The 24,879-nt window shown below is 34.5% G+C and overlaps 1 protein-coding gene across 2 annotated transcripts; it reads left to right on the plus strand.

Moving 5' to 3' along the window:
* Positions 1–2,327: 2,327 nt before the first annotated feature.
* Positions 2,328–13,333, plus strand: LOC133295351 (uncharacterized). 2 transcript variants are annotated; one of them, XM_061494180.1, is made up of 10 exons: positions 2,328–2,415; positions 2,604–2,726; positions 4,752–4,832; positions 4,923–5,011; positions 5,130–5,204; positions 6,069–6,127; positions 8,429–8,488; positions 8,908–9,093; positions 12,595–12,714; positions 13,199–13,333. In XM_061494180.1, the coding sequence occupies exons 2-9, from the start codon at positions 2,604–2,606 to the stop codon at positions 12,672–12,674; spliced, it is 753 nt and encodes a 250-aa protein (XP_061350164.1). In that variant the 5' UTR covers positions 2,328–2,415; the 3' UTR covers positions 12,675–12,714; positions 13,199–13,333. The 2 variants fall into 2 exon arrangements, with proteins under 2 accessions (XP_061350164.1, XP_061350162.1); XM_061494178.1 differs by lacking the exon at positions 13,199–13,333 and having other exon boundaries at positions 12,595–13,032.
* Positions 13,334–24,879: the final 11,546 nt, after the last annotated feature.

Here is a 24,879-nt window from a genome sequence, read left to right on the forward strand (position 1 = left end):
AATGTCTCAGAATTCTACTGTTCTATAAATTTGTTGTGAGTGAACGAATCATAGAAGTTTTCACTTTCGTTCTTTATTTATTATGGTTTTTAGAATTTCTCTCCAATTTTTTTTCAAAAATAATTGTTAACATAACTCTGAGTCCCATACCAGTTTGATATAAATTAATATTTAAGGAAAAGTCACATAACTACTTGTGAATACATATTTATCTGACACAATGGTGTAACTATAATTTATGTACTTAGAAGATAAATGTAGGCAAAGTTATTCTATTTTATTGCTGATAGATCTGGTACATAGCATTTAACAAGCGAAATTCTACTATGCTCAAACACAGTACTTATATAGGGATTTTATTGTAGAGGATCTAGTGAAGTCGGCAAAAGAAGTACTTAGGAGGTCCCAAGTAAAGACTGGCTTCTATGATAAGAAAAATAATGTTCTAACCACGGTTTACTTTAAGGTAAGATAACATATTTTATCTTTTTAGGTTGCATTCAGTTTAAAACAATTTAGTAAGCTATTTGCATAAAATATGAATGTTATTATTGCTAATTATTCAAGACTTTAAAAAAACAGAAATATAAGTGTCATGTTACATGACACATCATGTGTTATGCCATAGACATAAAAAAAATGTAGATCCCATTAAAAAAATAAAAATAAAGATGTGGGACTTATATTTTTTTATGTCTATGGCATGACACAATATGTGTCATATAATATAATACTTATATTTCCCTTAAAAAAATACAAATAAAGTTCAAATTTCATTCAAATGCATTTTTAATGTTTTATTAAATACACGTTTTTTTTTTTTGGAAATATTCCAATCGGTTCATCGCTTCGCAACTAATTCGATTCGGGGCGGATCCAGGATTAAAGTTTTAAACCCCTCCCAAAGGTGGTACTGGGAGGATTCGAACACATACTCTCTCCCCACCTGCTCAGCTCTCATGCGTCAACTGATCTACTACCATTTGGTTAATTACACATTTTTTTGAATATGCCGCATGCTAAGGGAGGTGCATGGAACTCCATTTTTCTATGTCAATATATTCTTTTTCGGAGCTGTTGTTGACTACCACACTTGTTGGAAGGTCATTGACCCATTAATTGGTGCATATTTTGTGGATGTATAGGTCGGATATTGATGATAGGGGTGGCACACAACATTTTATGACCCGTGGGTTGACTCTAGACATATTACATTAGATTGTGTACGGATTTGGTTAATTACAAGAATTAATATCTGTCATGTCATAGACTAACCAGTGTGTTAGCTGGCAAAATTTATATTTCAAAAAAAATATAAAAAGTTGAACTTTTGGTAATTTTGACACAATGCATTGCAGCTCAGTGAGGTCACGGATCTAGCTGCATATTTTATGGTTTTCCCCTTTTATTTTTAATTTTTTATAAAAAATTAAATTTTATTTTTTGTAAATCAACCTTATGACACATGACCTGTAGCAAGTTATATACGAGTTTCAATTTTCGACCAATGGATAAAAACTGATCATGTTTGGATTGGACAATTTGATTCGAGTGTCAGATCTTAACATGACACGAATTTGACTCGCTATACATTTGTTATCTCTAAGTGAATAACAATAAGTGATGAATCTGAATGTCTCTGCTTGTGTGAACAATTGAATCCTGTTATTTATATGGATTTAATATCTCTCGTACTATAGGAAATAAAATTATCTTTTATATATACATAAAAATATGTGTGATCCATTTTTTTTTCTTCTCTTTTCTCTTCATATGACCTCACATAAACTCTACACATTTTTATGTGTGTGCATATAAGAAACATCAAACCCTATTTATATTTACTAAAACACGTGTTTATTATCAAGAGGCAGGATCATTTGACACCGGTGTCAAATTTGAAGTTTGACACCTCATCTGAGAGCTGTTAGATCAAAAAAGATCAACGACTCTTATTTGTAAACATGTGACACAATTGATCTTTTTTTATCTAATAGCTCTTAAATGAGGTGTCAAACTGATATCAAAGGATCCTACCTCTATTATCAAAATATAAGGATGATTGCATAAATTTACATTGTTATACACTTTGAAATATTCAGACGAGTTTGTGCAACTATTTTTTCCCCCTCTTGAAATATTCAGCGGAGTTACTTATTGGGTAGAGTTTCATGTTGGGTGGCCCATGCACGAATTGGGCCTAGGTGAGGCCCATTGAGTGGAAGTATGGGCATGAGGTGTAATGTGACAAGGTGAGTGGACTCGGAAAAGGAGTTGGTTAGGGCAGTTTGGAGAGTGTGTATATAAAGTGTAACACATCACGAAAATGAGGTTAGGGCGTAATAGAAAAAACAAGCCGTTGAAGAGGGCTCGCTCTTTTTGTTGGGAAAGGAAGCTCTATCCTTACGAATCGTGGTGAGTCGCAGATTGAATCTTGCCCTAGTTTTCATTCATCAAACCTCTCTTTTTATTTTCTTCTTTTTTTATTTTATTTTATTTTATTTTGGTTGTTTTGTTTGTCTCCTTCCAGTGGAATTCTCTTTCTGGAATTTATTCGGTTTTTGTGGTATTTTTTTGTATTTATATGATGTTTATTGGTGTAGATGGATCGGTACCAAAAGGTGGAGAAGCCAAGAGCAGAAACGCCAATCGATGAAAACGAGATCCGGATTACTAGTCAGGGGAGGATGCGGAACTACATTACTTACGCCATGACCTTGCTTCAGGTATCGTTTTATGGGATATTTATTTATTTTTGAAATTTTGAGTAAGCGTTAATTCGAACTTGCAGAATGTTTTAAACTGATTTGTTGCGTTTTATTAACTGTGGTATGTTAATTATTCTACTTACGGGCTGAAACTCTGAACATGATCTAGACCTCTCTTTTTTTTGCTCTATATTTGGTTATGTTATGTGGAAATTTGTATGTTTTGGATTGTGGAGGGAATAGGAAGGGATTGTGTGGTAGGTAGCTTACCTTACCCTACATTGTTTGTACTTTTTCTTTTAAATTTAAAACCGGGTCCAGAAAGGTAACTAGTAACTTTATTATGACAAATATACTTATGATTAATGTGAAGGTTAGATCCTGTAAATATAATCTAAAGAATGTGACAGCTCCCTTCTTCTTTTCCCGTTCTCCCAAAATATGTTATGTTTTAATTGAATAGTGGTTTTTTTTCTCCCAATCATGTGCTGCTGTTTACAAAATGAAATACCTGAAGGGGAGGAGTGTAGGGGTGTCCTAAAGAACCAAAAAACTGAACTGTGAACTGAACTTAAAAAAAAAAACTGGTTTTTAAAAACTAGTTCTTGAACTGAACTACTTTTTAAAAATCAGTTCTTGAACTGAATTGGTTTATGAACCGAACTGGTTTTTAAAACTAGTTTAAAAACCGAATTGGTTTAGAAAACCATGAACTGAATTGCTTTTTTTTTTTTGCTCTTATTTTTTATATATTTTTTCTCTCTATTTTTCTTGCTTATTTATTTTGTTCATTCTTTTATCTTTATTTTTATTACTTTATTTCTTTAGTTATTTATTTTTATTTTTCTTTTCTTTTATTTTTCTCTTATTTTTACTTTATTTTAATTTTCTTATTAATTGTTTATTGCTTCTTCTTTTTTTTCAAATTTGTGGTATTATTTATATTTATATATTTTTTTTCTTCAATATTTTCATACTTTTCATATGGTTTCAAAACTGGTTCAAAAATCAATTTTAGGGGTGTGCTAAAAAATCACAAAAAATGCTTCACTTAAAAAATTAATTTTTAAAAATCAGTTCTTGAACTAAACTATTTTTAAAAACTAGTTCTTGAACCGAAAACCTATTTATGAATCGAACCAGTTTTTTTCCTCTTCTTTTCATTTATTTTTCCTTTTCCCCCTGTATTTCTCTTTTCTTATTTATTTATTTATTGTCTTCTTCTTTTTCATTATTTTTATTTCTTTATTTACTTAGTTTTTTATTGAGTAAACACCCTTTTTAGTCCCTGGCAATATCTACGAAGTCCTTTTCAGTCCCTAGCAATAAAAAAGGACCAAATTGGTCCCTGAAAGTACAAGAAAAGGGCCACTCTACATAGTTGGGAGTTGACATAAGGACTAACATGGCCCTTTTTTTGTAATTGCAGGGACCAATTTGGTCCTTTTTTATTGCCAGGGACTAAAAAGGACTTCGTAGATATTGACAGGGACTAAAAATGGTGTTTACTCTTTTTTATTCTATTTTTATCTCTTTTCTCTTATGTATTTTTATTTCTTATTTATTTTTATTTTTAAATATTTATTTATTTTTTTTAAATTTTCAGTATCATTTATATATATTTTTTTATATTTTTCCTTCAATCTTTTTGTTATTTTTATTTGGATTCAAAATTGATTTTAAAAATCAATTTAGAACTGGTTCTAAACTGAACTGAACTGGTTATGAATCAGTTCAGAATTGAACTACACTAAACTAATAAAATAATTCACTTCTAAGAATTGAATTGTTTTTTCCAATTCAGTTCGGTTCGGCAAAGAAACCAAAAGTTTGAGTCGCAAAGTTTTTTTCTTTTGTTTTTTTATTTCCTGAATTTTGAATTAAGATAAAGATTCTCAATTTTCTGTGCTAATCTGTATGAAGTAGTGGAAAGTTTTAGTCGCAAAGTTTTTTTCTTTTTTTCCTGAATTCTGAATTAAGATAAAGATTCTCGATTTTCTGTGCTATCTGTAAGCTCATTTTATCTTGCTTATTTCTTCACAGGAAAAAGGTTCCAATGAAATTGTTTTCAAAGCAATGGGAAGAGCTATCAACAAAACCGTAACAATTGTGGAGTTGATCAAGGTTCATTTAGCTGACACATAATCTAGGTACTTTGATTCATTCTGATGAGGATTTCATTTCATGTGTTTTTCTTTGGTGGTGATAATGCAGAGGAGAATTGTCGGTCTCCACCAGAATACAGCAATTGGATCCACTGACATCACTGATACTTGGGAGCCCCTAGAGGAGGGCCTTCTTCCGTAAAAGCCGTTTCAGAATAATGGAATTTTAAAACTAAATGATTAAAGTGTTTAACATTTCAATTAGTTGTCAGCTGGTGCTTAATTCTCACATTTTATTTTTTACTCATCCTTGCAGTTTGGAGACAAAAAGGCATGTGTCAATAATAACCATAACCCTTTCTATAAATGAACTTGATACATCATCTGTGGGGTAAGTTGGTGTTCTTTCTTTCTGATGTCATCTCACAAAATTGTCATAAATTCTGACTTACAAGATGGAGTTGTGGTGGTTATATGCAAAACAATATATTGGAGGTGCATTACTATGGTGATACCTAGTTTTGTTTGACAGACATGGAGTATGCAGAGTGGTTTTAGCTTTTAAATTGAATATTCAAAGTATTGTTTTCATAGCACTGATATAAGTTGTCATATATAATATATTATATATTCATACTATCTATTATAGTATATTAGTGTTGAGAATGCTGTGAAATCAGAGATGTTGGTGAATATTTTGTTTAAATTGGAAGGAATTCTGAACCAATGCTCACTATTCTACAATTTCTCTCAAATGGAAGGTTTATTACTTTGATTACAGTACATCCAAATGATGCTTTCCCTTACCATTTGGAGAAGAAAGTGGGTATTCCATTTATGTTGCTAAAGTTTTATAAATGAAAAATGTAAGAAGGTTGTGATATGAAATAGACAGATATTATATCTTCCTAAACACAATCTTCTTGTTTTTCAGTTCCCTCACTAAGATCCCTCCTTTTATATTAGTATGCATTGAATATTATATCAAATTAAATAATGATGTGAAAATCTTGGATAATTATATGATGATAATAGAACAGGGTAATTGTGGAAGATAAACTCAAATGGAGAAAATAAAGGGAACTTTGGCTTAGGCAAGATGGACTGATTATATGCACTTCTAGAGTATATAGACTGATTATAGCACTTCTTTAGCTGGTTCCAAAATTTTAGGCATCAATATTTATGTAAATTGTATATTATTATGAACAATGAGGATTTGTTAGGGACTCTTTAATTTATTGTGTCTTTTTAGGTATCAGTCTCCGTTACCCGCTGATCAGGTGAAGGCTTCTACAGATTTTGATTATGGAGGTAGGTACATGATGGAACCAGAAAAATACAATATTGAATTCATTAACAATGGAGGCATAGCCTCTTTTTACATACACTAACACAATATTAAATGCAGAAAATAAACCCCAAGAAACCTCAACTCCCACTCAAACCAAATACCTAGGCTCAAGAGTTCCCTAGAGATCTCTCAATTTCCCCACTAAACAATTTTGAATACATGCATAACAGAAACATCACCCTAAACTTCTATATATACTAATTCTAAAATACTAATGGGCTTGGATTATTTATTATAACCCCATTAATACTCCCCCTCCAAACTCACCTTGTCCCCAAGGTGAGAAAAGAGGATGGGTGATGGGAGAAAACACCCACTCGGATCCCATTGTTTAAAGCCTCTTGACCACATTAGCTTTCGTGAACGATTTGAGGTAAGTCCCACCATACTGTGGATAATGAGTTGGACTGATTTCTCTTCGCGTTCAACGTTCCCTTCTCCGAATGTTGCCATTTCAGCATCTTCAGATAACGGGTCTCCATTTTCCAACAACATCGCTTGCAAGGATGGATTTTGGCAGCCATGGTTAAGCAAAAAAGGTCCCTCGAACCTCAAGCAGAGGTTCCTTCGCCGTTCTTCGTTTATCTCCTCCGGCGACAGCTGCCTGAAGCTCGTTCCACGCTCATCCCCGTCTGCAAAGTTACCCATGACAGTGCCTTGCACTGACCCCTGCCCCTCACTTCCTTTAGTTGAAACCAGCTTATGTGTAGGATTTATTTCATTGGGCCATAAGAGAGGCCCAACTCTCTTATTTTTCCTTACTGAGCTGGACCCAAGTGTAATATCATTAAACCCAACTCGCAATTTTGATCCAGCAATCCCACTTTGCCCTCCTGTTTGGGCTGTTATTCTTGATCCATTTCTCGCTGGCCCACTGCGTTCATCCACATTATTGTTATCGGGCCTGGTTTCTGAATAATTAGTGGCCCTTTTAGGCAAAGTTTTGCCTGAATGCAGCCCCTTACCATGCCCAAGCCCCCACGTGACTCTCTTCGTCAACACCATCTTCTCCCTCACCAATTCCCTTTCTTCGATTGTTTGAGCCAGTGTCATTGTCTTCCCAAGGTCTGTCAGAGCATGGACACTCCTTCCATCCCGAACTTCTTCCTTTTCTGTAGACACATCCTTTTCTTCACATTTCTCTGCCACTTACACCCACAACTTCGTTCTTCCCAAATCTGCCATAGCTTCTGCGTTGTTACCTTTATATCGTTCTCTTGCGTTTTCAGCTTGGGCGTCGTCGTCTTCATCTGATTTTCGATCTGCTTCTTCTTCGTTTCCACCCTCTTCCGCTCCTTCGTTTTCTTCTTTTTCAACCTCTGTTTCCTCTTCTTTTTCTGCAATCGCTGAATCTACTTCTTTTTGGTTGATTTTGTCTTCTGCTCCTTTGGTTACTTCTTCTTCATCTTCTATTTCTTCTATTTTTTCTGATCTGGTATCTGCGGCTTCTTTTCCTGAGCTTAGATCTGCTCTTTCTCCTTCTTCTTGCGTTTCTTCCTCCACTGCTGCTTCTTTTTCTTCTTTGTCTACCACATAAATCTCAGGTAGATATTTATTTATAAATGCTCTGGTGAAATCCCACAATTTTGCATTAGGATTGAGACAATTCCAACACCTATACCAGTAGAGCGCGCATCCTCTAAGCCCACTCAGAGTTTCTTCCAATTGTTCATCTTCTTCATTTATTTGCTTTTCTTGAAAATGTTGTTCCATATCAATTTGCCATCCCCAAGCATCGTCTCCCTCTCCATAAAATGTTGGAACCATTGTATCAGATCTGGATTTGTTGCTCGATTTCTTTTTCCTTTTTTCTTTTTTTTTTTCTATCAGATCTTGGATATTTTTTTTTTTATATATCAGATCTGGTCAGAAACACCCCTTAGATCGGACGCGCTCTGATACCAAATTGATGGAACCAGAAAAATACAATACTGAATTCGTTAACAATGGAGGCATAGCCTCTTTTTACATACACTAACACAATATTAAACGCAGAAAATAAACCCCAAGAAAACCTCAACTCCCCCTCAAACCAAATACCTAGGCTCAAGAGTTCCCTTGAGATCTCTCAATTTCCCCACTAAACAATTTTGAATACATGCATAACAGAAACATCACCCTAAACTTCTATATATACTAATTCTAAAATACTAACGGGCTTGGATTATTTATTATAGGCCCATCAGTACACGTAACAATTGTTGCTCTTTCTCTCCACCCATGAATAATTTCTATCAGTTTTAACTTTTGTGTTTTTACAGAGGGTTCACCTAATGGCCATGTTCGGGGTCGTGGTGGTCGAGGCAGGGGAAAGGTCAGAGGTACATGTGTGCATTGTTTCATTACTATGATGCATGTTATGCTTATCAGGCATTCGTTGTCTCTAGGATAAATTAACTGTGATTGATGGAGTCCTTTAATTGAGTCCATTACTCCATTAGATAGTTTCCTCATCTTCATGTTACACTTTTAATGTTAAACTAATGCCATTGAAGTTATGGTGATCACTTTTGAGGAAATTTTCTCATAGGGCTGTTCAGAAATGTGAATGTTTGTAGATCTTCAATTATTGAATTGATTTTTTAATAGGTTTATAACTTATGATGTCCACAAGCCTTGTTATCACCTTAAGTTTTGACAAGGCATCTTATCATAATTTTTTTTTTTAAAATAATACTTTTAAGGCATCTGACCCAATGGTGATGCTATTTTTTGATATGGCTGTTGTATTTTCTGTCAGGGAATGGTTTTATTTCAGCTGAATACGAGGATGGTGGTTGGGAACAAAATGGGGGAAATGCTAGGGGCAGGGGGGGTAGAGGAAGAGGACGTGGCTTCCGTGGTCGTGGAAGGGGAGGATACAACGGGCCCCATGTTGATATGCAGCAAGATGGAGGATATAACCAGGATTTATCTCTAGGCCATGGTACTTGTTTCCTATTGTTTTCTTTTTATTAAAACTGTGCGGTAGATGCACATGTGCGTTGGCTACCAGTATTGGGCGCTCAGTTTTTTCCACAATATTCTGAAAGTGGTTAAGATAAGATGGTTGTGTTTGATAGGAATCAACCAAGGAAAATATAAGAATTAAGAAGAGAACAGTATGAGTCTTGCATTAACAACCCTGAAAAAAGTACCATTACATATGACTGTAATACAAACAGAGACAGATTACAAGTAATGAAGAACCAACACATAAAGATAAAAGAAATCAAAGATATTCTTGAGCAATTCGAGAGGCTCAGGGATCTCTCCCAATATCCAAAAGGATCCCAATTCTTCCCAAAGATGATTCCTCTCCCAGCACCACTTTCTTTTGTAACAGCCACATAGTCTTCATGCTGCCCACGCTGCCTAGCACATTTTCTCCCCATTCTGTTAGTAATTATCCAATGGCACAATTTATGAATATTCCATCCTAACTGCCTCATTGCTGACTTAGCCCAATTGCTTTTTCTAAATTGACCTTAATGGGGTATTGTATCAATACTCCCCCTCTCCCCCCCTTTTTTTAAGCACCTTGTCCTCAAGGTGCAGGTTATCCAAAAAAAAACCCTCCTCTTGGATCTCACTGTTTGAATTGTATCCATACTCAAATTGGATCCCGTACCTTTTCTTCAATTTTCCTAGAAAACAAGTCAGCAACCATACTCATAGCCCATTTGTTCCACTTAGATACATCTACCTTCTCAACAAACAAGTAAAAGAATTCAGCATCAGCCTGGCAACCAACCAAGAAGGAGACCCCTTCTATTACCTGGAGTAAATATAGAAGCTTGGATCTCAATAAGTCTATTTACTGCTTGATTTTCACTATCATGATCAAGAGAAAGAAAGTTGTAACTAATTAAGTTTTCTGTTTTCTCATCAACCTTATTTTTAGTCTCCAAAATATCACGATAAACCCATATCTACTTTCGTTCAGGCATAACCATGGAGTCTCCATACTGTTGCTTACCTTGCCTTACCTTTGATCGACTATGGACAAGATAAAGAGGGTTATTTAGCTTGCTTACCAAATGCACTACTTTGGTGTGATCATGGACTCCAACTCACCTTCGATCCCAACATGGAAAACCCCTTCGAATAACTGACCACCCCTTAGTCGCACCTCCATGCATCCTAACGGTTCCTCCGACCACCATTTAATAGCGGTGGCAGCAATTCCCCACCTGGAGTAGGCATAATTCGTGCCCCACGTCGTTTCCTGCAGCTGTCTCCAACATAAATCAAGATGAGGGTTTGCAATTTGGAAGAAGAATGGACTGATGGGTCTCTGATTAACTCAATGGGCCTGCTTGCATTTCCATGTTCTTGGATGGTCCAATCCAACATGCTTAAACAGTGACGATATTTTTTTATCTCACTTAACTCAGGCATTTTCAAGGACTTACAAGCCCAATCCCTATATAACCAGAGATGCCATTCCCTTTTAATTTGGTCGGAAATACCCTGCCATTAATTTGGACCGGGTCTATAACTTGACCCAATTTCAACCTAGATCCGATTCGTTTCCCTTCTTCTCCTTCACGCATTCGTAATCTTCCTCCATGTTTATTGTTGCGTTGTGGGTCTCTTCCCAATCCATACCTATTTCGCTTCTCCTTTTTCGATTCTTTACACGCTTGTGGCCATTTTCTTTTTTAATTGCAGTGCGCAGAATCTTCCATCCTCATAGATAAAATCAAATCTGACAAACCTGGTGACGGTGTTGCATCAACGACCACTGCTGGTGGAGATGGTGTTAGTGGTTCTTGCACACCTAGAGCCTTCTCTTCTATGGTCTCTTTCCCCATATCTGTCGCCTGCTTTCGCTGAAGCTGTTTCTGCTTACGCCTTTGTTCATGTTCTTTCTCGGGTGTCTCTTCTTTGGGATTTTGCTGCTGCTCCTTATCCATGGTTTCTAGTGAACATTGAACATCCTCTTTTCCTTAATTGTATTTTTTTTGTGCATATTGCATTTGTGGGCTTATTTACAACCACAATTTTGTCCTTCGCCTGAGGTTTGATCGACTCGTTCTCCATCCTTCTTGTATGTGACCGTCCTCTAGAGTGACTTTTGGTCTTCTGAAGAAGTTCATCAAGGAGTCTGATTATCCCTATGATTTCTTCAATTTGCCTCTTTCTTTTCTTCCACTCTACAAATTTGTTTTCTAGTTGCCTCTCACTTTTCTTCCATTCTTTCTTTTTCTTCTTTTTTTTCTTCTTTTTTTCTTTCCTAGTTTCAATGCTCCTGGGTCAGGAGCTCTGATACAACTAATAGGAATCAACCAAGGAAAATATGAGAATTAAGAAGAGAACAATATGAGTCTTGCATTAAAAACCCTGAAAAAGTACCATTACATATGATTGTAATACAAACAGAGACAGATTACAAGTAATGAAGAACCAACGCATAAAGATAAAAGAAATCAAAGATATTCCTGAGGAATTCGAGAGGCTTAGGGGTCTCTCCCAATATCCAAAAGGATCCCAATACTTCCCAAAGATGATTCCTCTCCAAATACCACTTTCTTTTATAACAGCCACATAGTCTTCACGTTGCCCACACTGCCTAGCACATTTTCTCCCCATTCTGTTAGTAATTGACTAATTGTCCAATGTCAGGAGCTCTGATACAACTAATAGGAATCAACCAAGGAAAATATGAGAATTAAGAAGAGAACAATATGAGTCTTGCATTAAAAACCCTGAAAAAGTACCATTACATATGATTGTAATACAAACAGAGACAGATTACAAGTAATGAAGAACCAACGCATAAAGATAAAAGAAATCAAAGATATTCCTGAGGAATTCGAGAGGCTTAGGGGTCTCTCCCAATATCCAAAAGGATCCCAATACTTCCCAAAGATGATTCCTCTCCAAATACCACTTTCTTTTATAACAGCCACATAGTCTTCACGTTGCCCACACTGCCTAGCATATTTTCTCCCCATTCTGTTAGTAATTGACTAATTGTCCAATGGCACAATTTATGAATATTCCATCCTAACTGACTCATTCCTGACTCAGCCCAATTGCTTTTCCTAAATTGACCTTAAGTGGGTATCATATCAGTGTCTTATGGCTCTTACCGTACCATCTTTATTTTGTTTCACATCGAATATTGTATTTGTGCCTTTCACCATCTTGAGATTTTTCCCCCAATACTTAAACACTATATTTAAGCTTTGCTATTGGCTGTTTTTTTAAAACCTATTGTCATTGTGATGTGTTTGATAGTCATTTTTGTTCATACTCTATGGATAAACTGAAATTGAGTACTTATGATTGAGTCTCTGACAAATAATCTTATTGGTATTAAGTTACTGCCGTGTGATCACGGACCAGACCTTAGGAAGTTTACTTAATGATGGACAAAATTGTAACATAGGAGAAGATAAGCTTTTTTATTTTTACTAAATGCTATTAAATTTTGTTGTAGGTCGTGGCCGTGGCAGGGGGGGATATCGTGGAAGGGGTCGTGGCTTTAGATCCAATGGGCTGATCCAAGCAGCTGCCTGAGGCAACTAGTGGGCCGCCTTTTGTGCAGTGCACATGACTTGTAATGCCTTGTCTAATTTTATGTTCTCTCTTTGCTTTATTTCTTCAATTTTCTCCATTTCCCCCATTCTTCCTTGAACTGTAGGGCATTTTCTTCTTATAGTTTCTGTAGACTTTTAGCTTGAGAGTGCTGCCACATAAGGCAGCTACTTCATGTTTTAGGCCTAGGTCAGATCGTGAACAGTTGTTCTCATGTTTTGGCCCTGAATCTCATTCTTTAATTTTATTTTCTAGAGATGTGTTTTTGAATTTATACCTTTTCACTGTTCCTTTTCTGGCAGCGTCTTTTTTTTTTTGTTCAGTGAAAAAGACTAGCTTCAGTAGAATTCCTGGTTTGATTTAGTTTGATACTGTTTTCCTTGAGCATAGATGCTTCAATTTTGGCGACTCGATAAATTTCTCAATGATATAGTGATAATGTTGCGCTTAAATAAAATGTGATATGTAAAACTCATGATTTTAATTCCATCATTTTCCTCGAGCAGGGACACAAGCCGTTGTGGGCTGTTCACGATGTCCTCAAAGATGTTGTGCTTTATGTCCTTAGAATCAATAGAAATAAGTTTCTAGTTTGGTTGTTAACATTCGTTACTTTCCTGCGCTTTATTACCAATAAGATTTACGTGTAAATGCTCTTTTGCATTATTTACAAAATCTGCATTACTAATCCTTTGTGTATCTTGGTGTTTCTAACCATCCACTTTTTTTTGATTCACCCCCTTATTTATGTTAATACACGTATGCTACTTAATACAAACGGTAGTGAAAACTCAATAAGGTTGCTCTTTTGACCCCGCTTCAAGACAGGATAACTAATCACCAAATTTTGGGATAGACGGATTCTTACGATAAGAGCTTTTTCCTACTGATACATGGAACTATATGTGTTAAATTTATTTTTATTTTTTATTATTTTTTAAAAACAATGGTCCCACCATTTTTTTTTCAACAGGATAGAGATATTTCACTTAACATTCGTTACTTTCCTGCGCTTTATTACCAACAAGATTTACGAACTAATTTAAGAAATATTGCGATTTGATAATTATAAATTAAAATAATATTAAATTACAATTGTATTGTGTGGTTCAGAAAGTAAATGCATTTCAATTTCAGGATTCGTGTTCCGCTTGCTATTTTGAAAAACTAATTATGGGTTCGAGATAATAACAAACAAGTTTTCAACAGAATCCTCTGGTCAAATTAAAAAGAAGAAGAAAAGAAACCACCATTAAAAAAGAAAAAGAAACAAAGAGCTATAAAAAGAAAAGAAATAAAGAGCTCAAGTGAAGTGTTACGTTCAATGAGTGAAGAAATACTCCATTAACTACCAAAAGAAAAAGAAAGAAACAATGGTAAAAAGTATGAATAAAATGCGACGGTGCTATGAAAATTTCTATCAGGTAATTTTTGGCTGCAATGTTACGAATATGATCCAAATTAAATAAATTCTAAAAGCTGGTTTTAAAATTTGTTGTATAGCTTCTTTTTTCTTTTAAAGCCCTAAGCCTATCTTATTCAAAGTAAAAAAAGAGGGAGAGAGAGAGAAAGAAAAGAGCATCCTGCATTTGAAGAAAGAGAGGCTGTCAACTATGTGAAGAACTATTCTAGGTTGTATTTAATTCTGTTTAACATGTGTTGTATAAACTCCAACAGACATAAAGTAATCAGTAAAAGTCCTTTGGTGAGCTTCCTTAATATTTTCATACTTTCCGTTTGGGTTTAAATTAGTTCAAAAATCAATTATTAGGGTATGCCAAAGAACTAAAAGAAACTGAACTGCACTTCACCTAAAAAATTAGTTTTTAAAAATGAATTCATGAATCGATCTTTTTTTTTTTATTTTTTATCTTCTCTTCTCTTCTTTTATTTCTCTTTTCCCTCTTTTTCTCTCTCTTTATACTCTTATTTATTTAGTATGTTATTAATATTTTTATTACTTTATTTATTTAATTTTTAATTTTTTTTTCTTGTCTTTTATTTTTTTCTCTTATGTATTTTTTTCTTATTTATATGTATATTTACTTTACTTTACTTTTTTATTTTTAATTGTTTATTGCTTTTTTTAGAAGTAAATTTAGTATCATTTATATTTATTTTTCATCCTTTTTTCTTAATCTTTTTATTTGGATTTAGAACTGGTTTTAAAAATCAGTTTGAATTTGTTCATAACCACTTCTGAAAACTAGTTCACCGAACAAAATTGTTTTTTCCAGTTTAGTTTAGTTCGGCAAAGAAAACACTGAATTGAACTATACACACCCCTATACATAATGAAGGAATCCTCACTGACAGTAGCATGATAAGAAGCTCATATATATATATATATATATATATATATATATATATATATATATATATATATATATATATATATCAATCAGTCACTAAGGGTGTGTATGACAATATTCTCGGAATGAGTTTTTTTTTTAAATTTCTGTTCCTGGGAATAAAAATGGATAGGAGACTCGTTTGGAAAAACTGGTATATTTTTTAATTTCTGGGATGAACCGGTTTAACTTTTGTGCTGAAAAACAAAAAAAAAGAATTAAAAAATTTCTGCTTTTTTATTCCCAAGCACAATGAGAAACATTTGTCTCTCTCAATCACTTTTCACCACTACCATCATTACTACCACTATCACCATCATCCTGACATGATCACCGCCACCATTGTCACCGCCGTCGTCACCACCACCACCACCATCACCATGACCTCCACCCATTACCACCACCGCCACCATCACTACCACCATGATATAATGACCCTAATTATGTGATCTTAAGTTTGAGGGTAATCATGAGGACCTTATAGTCATAAATAGAATGAGAAAGAAATTCTAAGAATTTTGATACCCATATTGAGGGTATTATGCTCAGATGAATTTTCATCTGTTAATTTTGACTGCTGACGTAATAACAGTCAGTAGAATAGCTCCAAATTAGAAAATTATATTTAGAGAGCTAATCTAACGACATAAACATCCTGAATGAGGTTAGGATATGATTTGATGAAGATTGATACCCATATTGGGGTATTTTTCAAAAGTCACTTCTGCCGGATATTTTGTACTGTTGTAGCAGCATCCGGTAGAATCCCGGAACGGGGAAAAGATAAGAAAATGGAAATAAAGACCAATATATGCCTAACAAGTCATAATTAGACCAAAAATGTTAAAGTTAGAGTCTTGGGTGTTTCAGGGTAGAAATTTGATAACCGTTCAGAGAAAAATTACACCGGGTGTCATTAAATGACAGAAAGTCACTTAATGACATGACGAAAATCCTAAAAATATAAGAAGACTCTTTCCCTTCCCTTCCCATCAGCAGCCCACTTCACTCTCTCTACCTTGGAGGTTTTCAAATTTTCTCCACCTTCTCTCTAAGATCCCACCACCTAAACTTCATTAAAATCCAAAACACTCTTCACCAAAGTTATTTCCCTCATCATCCTCTTCAATAATATCCTATTTTTATTTTGAAAAGCCAAAATTTTGTGGTGGAAACCTTCCCATACAGCAGTAATTTTGGAGCTTCTTCATGCCATGGATATGTTATTTGGAGTTCTCTTTGAAGAACACTCCTTGGTGCTTGTTTTCTTGAGTCTAGTGTAAGTTCCTTACATTTTCTTCTTGAAAAACCCTACCTTTTTTCTTTTAAATTCATGTTCTTAGTTCTAAATCCTTGAATATTTCATGAAGGTGGTTTCTTGGTGAAAAAGAAGCATTTTTGGTAAGTAAAGGTTGGATCTTGATCTAAAAGAGCCATCTTGGAGAGGTAAGGCTTGAATCCATGGAAAAGATGAATCCAAACCTTTCTTCCTCCCACTTTCCATTTCGTCTATAATGATTATATGTTGATAATGATGTTGTAAATTATTAAAAATAGGGTCTTGATGGTTAAATGTGTGGTAGAGGTTTAAAACTCAAGAAAGATGAAGACTTGTAAGAAAAAGTGTCACATTTGGCTTGTGTGTGAGTTGTTCTTGATGTGGATGAACTAAGAACCTTAAAAACTCCATGCTTTGATTCGGCCCTCTTCATTAATATTAGGGTTTAGGGTTAAAATTAATAAAGGACTTACTTAAACCATGAAAGTGTGTTAAAAAGACAAGTAAAAACCTTAATCTTATGACTATGCAATTCAGCCATATGGATATATATTAGGGTTTGATGTCTTAAAATGGTTCTAAGAATTAATTAGGACACTAATGGAGGGACCAAGTGAGGTGGATTAAGCATAATTGATTAATTAAATCTTAAACACATTTAAGGCTAAGTAACCAGTTTTTTAGGCAAAATTGGGGAGAGCATATCTCCCTCCACATAGGTCATATAGGTCTGTTACTTATATCAAATTAAATCTTGAGATGTTAGCTATGTGGTGTCAAAATTTGGTATCAATTGAAGATGTATTCCATTCTGTATGTTCGTTTGAGTGAGGACTACACAGGGAGGCCATGTGCAGGGGCGCTGTACATGGCTGCAACTTCCACGAATTGTTTCTCCCTCTTTAATTACTCAAATTAGGCTAATAATATGTCTAATTAAAGATAAAGGTGTCTAGTTGTCTACATAAAAATTTGAGAGAAATTGGTTTAGTATATTTTCCAGAATCGCAGTAATGGTAAAGGATGTTTAGGGCTCTGTTCGGAGTTGGCAAACAGCTTTGCTTGTCCAACTTCAAATGGTGATAACCGGAGCTAGGAAACTCCAAATGAGGCATGTGATACCTTGTTAGAAATTTAATTGAGTCTATATTAAGATACTAAAAGATGAGAATTTTATAACAAGTAAGTTGCGCTCAGTGACTAGAAAACAGAAGCATGTACAGTTATGAGAAAACCGTAAAAGTGATATTTAAGCTAAGTGGGCTTAGGGGAACCCTTAGTAACTTATAATAATCATAAATATGGCTTGGATGAGTTGAAAATAATCTAAGTTACGTAAGTGAGCCTTGCATGTGATTCTAAGTTATGTAATTAATTGAAGATTTAGGTGGCTTGTTATAATGCACTAAAATACGTAATGATGTAATAATTGGTCTAGACTTGTAATGGGCATATTATTGGCATATGAGTATGAAAAGTGAAATCATTAAATGATTAAGTCGTGGATATGACTTGATTAATTAATATGTAATTAATGATGTGAATGGTTCCTACTCTAGGTGTGCCTAGAGAACCGTACACTTGAGGATTTTGTTGGAGCATACGTATACTATTAGAGTGTGGGCTTGTGCTAAGCTCCCTGAGGTAAGCTCCTGGTTCTGGTTGCTCCTCTCTCTTGTGGCCCCACCATGATGGTGGACATTATGGTTGTATTGTATGAAAGTATGTGGTATATTGTATATGTGCATTCATTCACATTCATATAGATGTTATATGATCTTGATGTTATGATGATGCACTGATGATATATGTTATGAGGATCCTGGCCAGTGATCATGGTATGTAGGTTGCCTATGACTTGACTCTGGGAGCTATTTCATACTGAGGTTATGTTGACTGTCTATGGCTTGACCCTGGAAGTCACACATGTGTAACCGTCTATGACTTTGACCCTGGGGTTACACAAGGATTATATGATAATGCTATGTTTTTGCTGTATGTTTGTATTATATGCTTTATATCTGACTTGTCATGCAGGAAGTGGGCTCAGGGGATTAGAGGATCCTTTATGAACCTTGAGCTTACTGAGATGTTGTTATCTCACCCCGTTTGGGGACATCATTTCAGGTACCCAGAGTAGTGGTGATGCTTCTAGGGGCAAGGCCCCCGCATTGGAGTAGATGATGATGCAGCTGATGATTTTATATTATGTTTAGATTTGATGTTAGCATGTAGACTTGTTAACATGCTGAATTTATTTTATGGAGATTATTGTATGTGTTTATTTAGGCTCATGATTGTATCCTTAGAGCTATGGATTAATTATTGATGTTTTTATAATTTGAATTAATATAGACTTGATGTATGCATTTAGTAATTTTGGGCATGGATCCTTCTTGTTTGTATTGACCCATTGAGGGAATTGCAGTCCGTGTGGGACTTGCAAGCTGTCTGTTTAAATTATTATATTTATCAGGTTAACTGTATGTGTGGGACCAGGTTCCAAGTTATCCAAAATACAGTTGTTATGCTGTCCGTGAGACTCCGTCAGGAATGACACTTGATGTCATATCTTGAGGGTCAATGGCCACTAATACTGGCTCATGGGATTAATTACTAGATTTATGTTTAGATTTACGCTTTCGCAGTATCTCACGTGAACGTTTTTAGAAATATTTTTATAAAATGTTTTGGAAAAAGTTTACTCGTATTTTTATAAGATGCTTTATTCCTTTTCAAATAAAGTCTTCCGCTGTGAATGTTAAATATCATGTATGTTAACAACCGGAGTACTACGGGGTGTTACACATGACACCGTCATGACTACCACCACTGTCACTGCCACCACTACCACCACTGTCACAACCACCATTACCATCGCCGCATCCAATATCGTCACCACCACCACCCCTACCATCACCACACCATCGCCACTGCCACCACCACTATCGTCGCAGCCACTGCCGTCACCAACATCGCTACCGCTACCACCACCGCTGCCACCAACCACCACCACCATACCATCACCACGCCACTGCCACCACCGCCACCACCACCACTCCATATGGAAAGGAAAGCGATGATCCGAATTTTTTTGTGCTTAACAGGAATTATTTTTTATTATATTATTTGTTGTGTTATCAAACACAATTCTCATTCTCAGAATAAAAATAGAACATGTTATCAAACACATTTATTTTCTCAAAAACTGTTCCAAGGCACAGAAATAGAAAAGAATTGTTTCTTTTCAGAAACAGTGGCATGGAACAGAATAGTTGTCATGCACACCCTAAACTTGGTTATCTGACATGAGCAAATAATGGTCTTCGCCAACACGAACTAACGATGTCTCATCAAAAGCTAAAACAATAGTGTTCGTATCATCATTTTTCTGTAGCTGCTACCTATCATTTTGTTCTCTTTTCTAAATTCTGACAATTTCTCTTCATATGCCCTTTTATGTCATAATGGAAACATTTTACTCTCCTGGGTTTTGATTTATTTTATGACTTTTCACGACTCTTGCCTTGGTCAGAGACTCACGACTTTTATAAAATTTCTTCTTACTCCTTCCCTTGTTCTCTGTGACAAGTTCTTGTGCATCATTTGAACCCATAGACTTTCTTCTAATCTCTTTATTCAATAGTGCACTAGTAACCATACTCATTGATCATTTAACCTCTGAAGTGGAATTACTAATAGATACCACTAAGGTCTCCCAAGAACCTGGTAAATAGCTCGTCAACAATAAAACTTGCAATTCATCTTCAAGTGTTACTTCATTATGGTCAATTGATTCACTATACTTTGATACTCATTCAAGTGTTCACTGATAGTGATATTATCCTTTCACTTCAAGTTTATAAGCTTTCTCATCAAGAATGCTTTGTTCCTTACTGTTTTCTTTTCATAGAGAGTTGCCAACTTTTTTCAAAGTTCTTCAATCGATGTCTCGTTTGCAACATGAGGAAAAACATTAATATCCAACTAATGTCTAATTGTGCCAATTATTTTTTTATTCAATTTATTTTATTTTTATCTGACATCTCTGGTGGTTGTTTTGCATTACCCTCAATAAGTTCATACAAGTCTTTGCAGAATAAATAATCCTCCATCATATGTTTCCAAATCAACTAATTTGATCCATTGAGTTTGACTATGATGCTTGACCCATCTTCCATTTTAATTTACACAACAAACACCCATAATTACAAACCAAGGTTATTATAACACTCTGTTTGGGTCAAACAAATAAATCAAATGCAAATTGAAGTGAACAACTTAGGAAACAAATTAAGAACAACAAAAATAATTTTCATACAAGACTATTAACATGAACAATCCATGGGAGAAAAAATCACGAAACCTTTATCAGAGTCCACCCAAATCTCCACTACCACTAAATAATAATAATTGATACAAATACTCAATGTTCTCTCTCTATAAAGGAATCAAATAACATTATTTAAAAGATAAAAAAAAATCTAAAAATGAAAGCAAGGAGAGTCACAGATAACAACCAAAGACCTTCAATTCACAAAGATTAACATTGGCAAAAAACTTTAAATATTATTATTTAAATAAGAAATTACAAAAGCGTAGCATTTTAGAACCAATTTACGGATCTATAACAACTAGTTCCACTAAAATAAGGCCCGTCCAATAACACCTCGTTCGCGACCGGTTAGTTAACAAGAATATGGTACAGAAACGCCGCATAATTAAATGCTTAAGCGGAAGACTTAACCTATAAAAGTATTACCATTATCCACGTAACTAAGTGAATTAACTTTTTCTATTAATAATCTTTACGTATTGCCATGCGTATTTTGTTTTCCAAATTGTTGTTATTATAATAATAATAATAATTGTTATTATCTATACAATCTCATACCTGCACAGAACTCCTAATTATTTTTCGGTAACCATATTTGACAGTGAAAATACTATCCAGGTATGATATCTTGTACCATTCCGAACAGTGTCTAACGGACAACATGACAGCTGTAAACTGAACTTAACCAGGGATTAATTTCCAAAATTATCTTGTACCTGAAATATAGAAAAGTCTAGACTATCTATATATATCTCAAAATGTCCAACACGGTGTACTAAAAATGGCTCCGTGCCAACAACGTCATCATATATATACAGATACTACATAACATCATAACCTAAGGTTACACATGCCTCTCAAAACAATAAAAACTATACAAGTGCATGAGCATACATTATGCCAAAACTATATGTACAGTCATCCTCCTAGCATATCCAATCATCTCTCCAGCATATATGGGATCTCTATCCCTACGCCACCCTCTTACCTTGTGAAGATTCTCTTGCAGCTGAAGTACCTGAAATATATCTGTATAACGTGGGGTGATAAATAAATCTCGTAAACTCTGGGTTTATGGAGTAGTTTCCACCCGTGAGTTCACTTCCTGCATGTAAGGTCAGATACATATAGCATAGGATACATCATATAAGCCTATTAATTTATCATGTTATCTCAGATATCCAATCACATGTCTCACCTATATGAATACAACTACAGTAAGTATCTAACAGAATCCAATAGACAAACAAACAGATATTGCAACCATGATCCTTTTAGACCTTGATGAAACAACACAGAGGAACATCTTCCTAAACCAAGAGCTTACCTTTTGAAGCTCCTATAGCACGCTTACTTGAAACATAAGCAACTATGTCAAATCATCAGAACTCTGATCAGAAATCACTATATCCTGATTCACACCCGTTATCCAAATATTTATTAGATTTGACTTTCACACATCCAATTGTATTACAAGACTTTTATCTTGTCAATTCCATATTTCATTCTTGACAATTCATGCCCATATTACAAGTCAGACTTAAAACCTTTATAATTCACATTAGGTTAAAGTTATATTCAAACACCACCAATTAGAGACTTTAACCTCTTAAACCTACTTGAGACTTACTTTAATTAATTTTCTAGGTTTAATTATTAATTAACTCAGTTTCCAACCATATTAAATCCTATATGGCCGAAACCCTAACTCACTCATATACACAATTTCTCAACCTTTTACTACATCATTCTATGTTCCATTAACCATTTCATCATGCATCACAAACATACATTTAACTTAGACTTTGAAATCATTAGTTAATTAACTCTTTAAGTGTCAATTTACTTTCACAACTTCAAACACTTAATCAAATCATTCCATTACACTTTATTATATATAAAGGACACTTAGCATCATTCAATGTGAATTAATCATCATGGATACCCTATTAATTCAAAATGGCCGAATGTATATGTTTAGGGTTCCTTAACTTTTCTCATTCAAACTTGAATCCAATGAATTCATGTTTCAAACATTCATTTTATCAATCAAAACATAAAAACCCTAATTTACTATTCATGACCGATTTGTATACATCTTAGGGTTCATAAGTTTTCTTTCAATTTTCCTTTATATCAATCATCAATTTATCATTCAATAATTTTAATTTCACTTAGACATCATGAAAAATACATAAACTTCATAATTAAAGCATGTATGGCCGAATTGCATGCATAGAAGTTAGATCATTTACACTTTGTTTCTTTGGCTTGTTTTCCATTAATTTAACTTAAAACCAACAATAAATCAGCATCAAACATCAAACAACTTCAAACATCATCATATGACATACATGAACTTTCATAAAAATAAAGGAAACCCTAGGTTTAGAAATCATTTTCCAACCAACAAAATAACATCAAATACCTTGTATAGCTTTCTTTTAATGATCTATGTCTTTCCTAAATAAAAACCAAGCAAGAACACATCCAAAACCTCCTTGGACAGAAGCTATATCCAAGCTTTAAGAGAAGATATCTCACTCAAAACAAAGCCTCAAGGTGTATGGTTTTAGGGGTTTTACTCACAAGCTTTCTATCTATCTTTTTCATGTTGAAAGTTTAGTGAAATAATGGCTAAATCACCAATTTCTCTCAAGTTCTTTCCCTCACCATAGCTCACGGTCATGTAGAGAAAAAGAAGAAGAAGAATGTTTGAAAGTAGTACAAAAATAAAAGGATTTAACTTATATGAAAAATAATGACTTAATGGATAAGTTTTCTTAACTTTTTTGACTTTAACACTTAAGATATTTATCAAATCTTTTAAGTTAACTTCCAAAGGAAGACACTCACTTATTCAATCAGCCTAGGCATCGTGGAATGCATCCAAGAAGAGGGACCAACCGACATAGGCAGGGAAATATCAACATAGCCAATTTTTTTTGACTTTTTCAAAGCTTTAAAGTAACTTAATTCTCATTGATTTTCACTTTAATCTTTGAACATGTAGATACAAGGTATATTTTTTATGATAAAAAAGTGACAACAAAAAGGGAAGAGCATTGATCAAGAGAAAAAAACATCAACCATATGTGGATATTGAAGACGTATGATGTAGCCACACAAGAAGAATAATGTCATATTAAAGTGACAAGATCATTGAACCAAGAGCAACGAGAAATAATTAGAAGACCAACACCAATATCAAAGACAACAAACCATGGACAACATCTAAAAGAAGCTCAATATCATAACCATGGTGAAAAATGAGCAAAACCAACAAGTGTCAAGCATTGTCATATCCAACAAGTCAAAGCATCAAACTCAAGTAAAGATCCAAGACAGAAGACTTGAAGCTAAGTATAAAATCATATTTAGAATATATCTTTAGGACTTAGAATATATGTGAGGGTATATGGTAAATTGCATTGCATGAGCTCAAAGTTTTCTCAAAGTAAACGTGTTTTTCGAATTGCATAATTATAACCTTTATATACTTGAAAGAAATTTGAAAATTCCATGGAAAAGATCCTTGACATATTTTATAACTTCAAAACATATTTATCATGCCAAGATGTTTCACAAAAAAATGGTTGGAAGCAAGCTAGAACAAATTTGAACTTAAAAATTGTTGCATAATTTTGCTGTTGAATTGCATACAAAATTTCGTATCTAATATGATGGAGTTGGATCTTGTGTTCTTCATAGAAGTTGTATATCTTTCTTTTATCTTTCTAACAAGACCAAGATCACATCAATCCGACAAGAATAGCTCAAGTTATTCCCAAAATACGAAATAATGTTATTGTTGTCAAATTTCTAGCCTTCCAACAGGTTCGGAATCGATTCCTTGCATATGGGAATCGATTCCCCAACTAGGAAACCAATTACCACCATGTGGAAATCGATTCCCTTTTTCTAGAAAGGTTGGGAATCGATTCTCTAAGTATGAGAATCGATTCCCCCTGCGACAGAAAGCCTATAACAGCTAGTTTTGCAAAAAAATCATTATAAACACATACAGTTAACATGATCTATGGGTCTACTGGAGCTACCCACTTCGATCAATTAGCCAATCTTTTGACCGGATACGAAATCACTGGTACTCGATCTAGTGTTATTTTTATGGGGATTCTATCTATCGCTGTTGGATCCCTATTCAAGATCACTGCAGTTCCTTTTCGGGCAGCTGTAGAACGGACGACCGCCTATAGGTGG

This window comes from Gastrolobium bilobum, unplaced genomic scaffold (assembly GCF_033153095.1).
Source record: "Gastrolobium bilobum isolate Gb01-03AN ecotype WA unplaced genomic scaffold, APGP_CSIRO_Gbil_v1 utg33857, whole genome shotgun sequence".
Taxonomy (NCBI): domain Eukaryota; kingdom Viridiplantae; phylum Streptophyta; class Magnoliopsida; order Fabales; family Fabaceae; genus Gastrolobium; species Gastrolobium bilobum.

Coding starts and splice junctions, on each gene's coding strand:
- LOC133295351 (XM_061494180.1), top strand. CDS start 2,604: ATGGATCGGTACCAAAAGGTGGAGAAGCCAAGAGCAGAAACGCCAATC. Junction 2,727..4,751: donor ACGCCATGACCTTGCTTCAG/GTATCGTTTTAT, acceptor ATTTCTTCACAG/GAAAAAGGTTCCAATGAAAT. Junction 6,128..8,428: donor TACAGATTTTGATTATGGAG/GTAGGTACATGA, acceptor GTGTTTTTACAG/AGGGTTCACCTAATGGCCAT.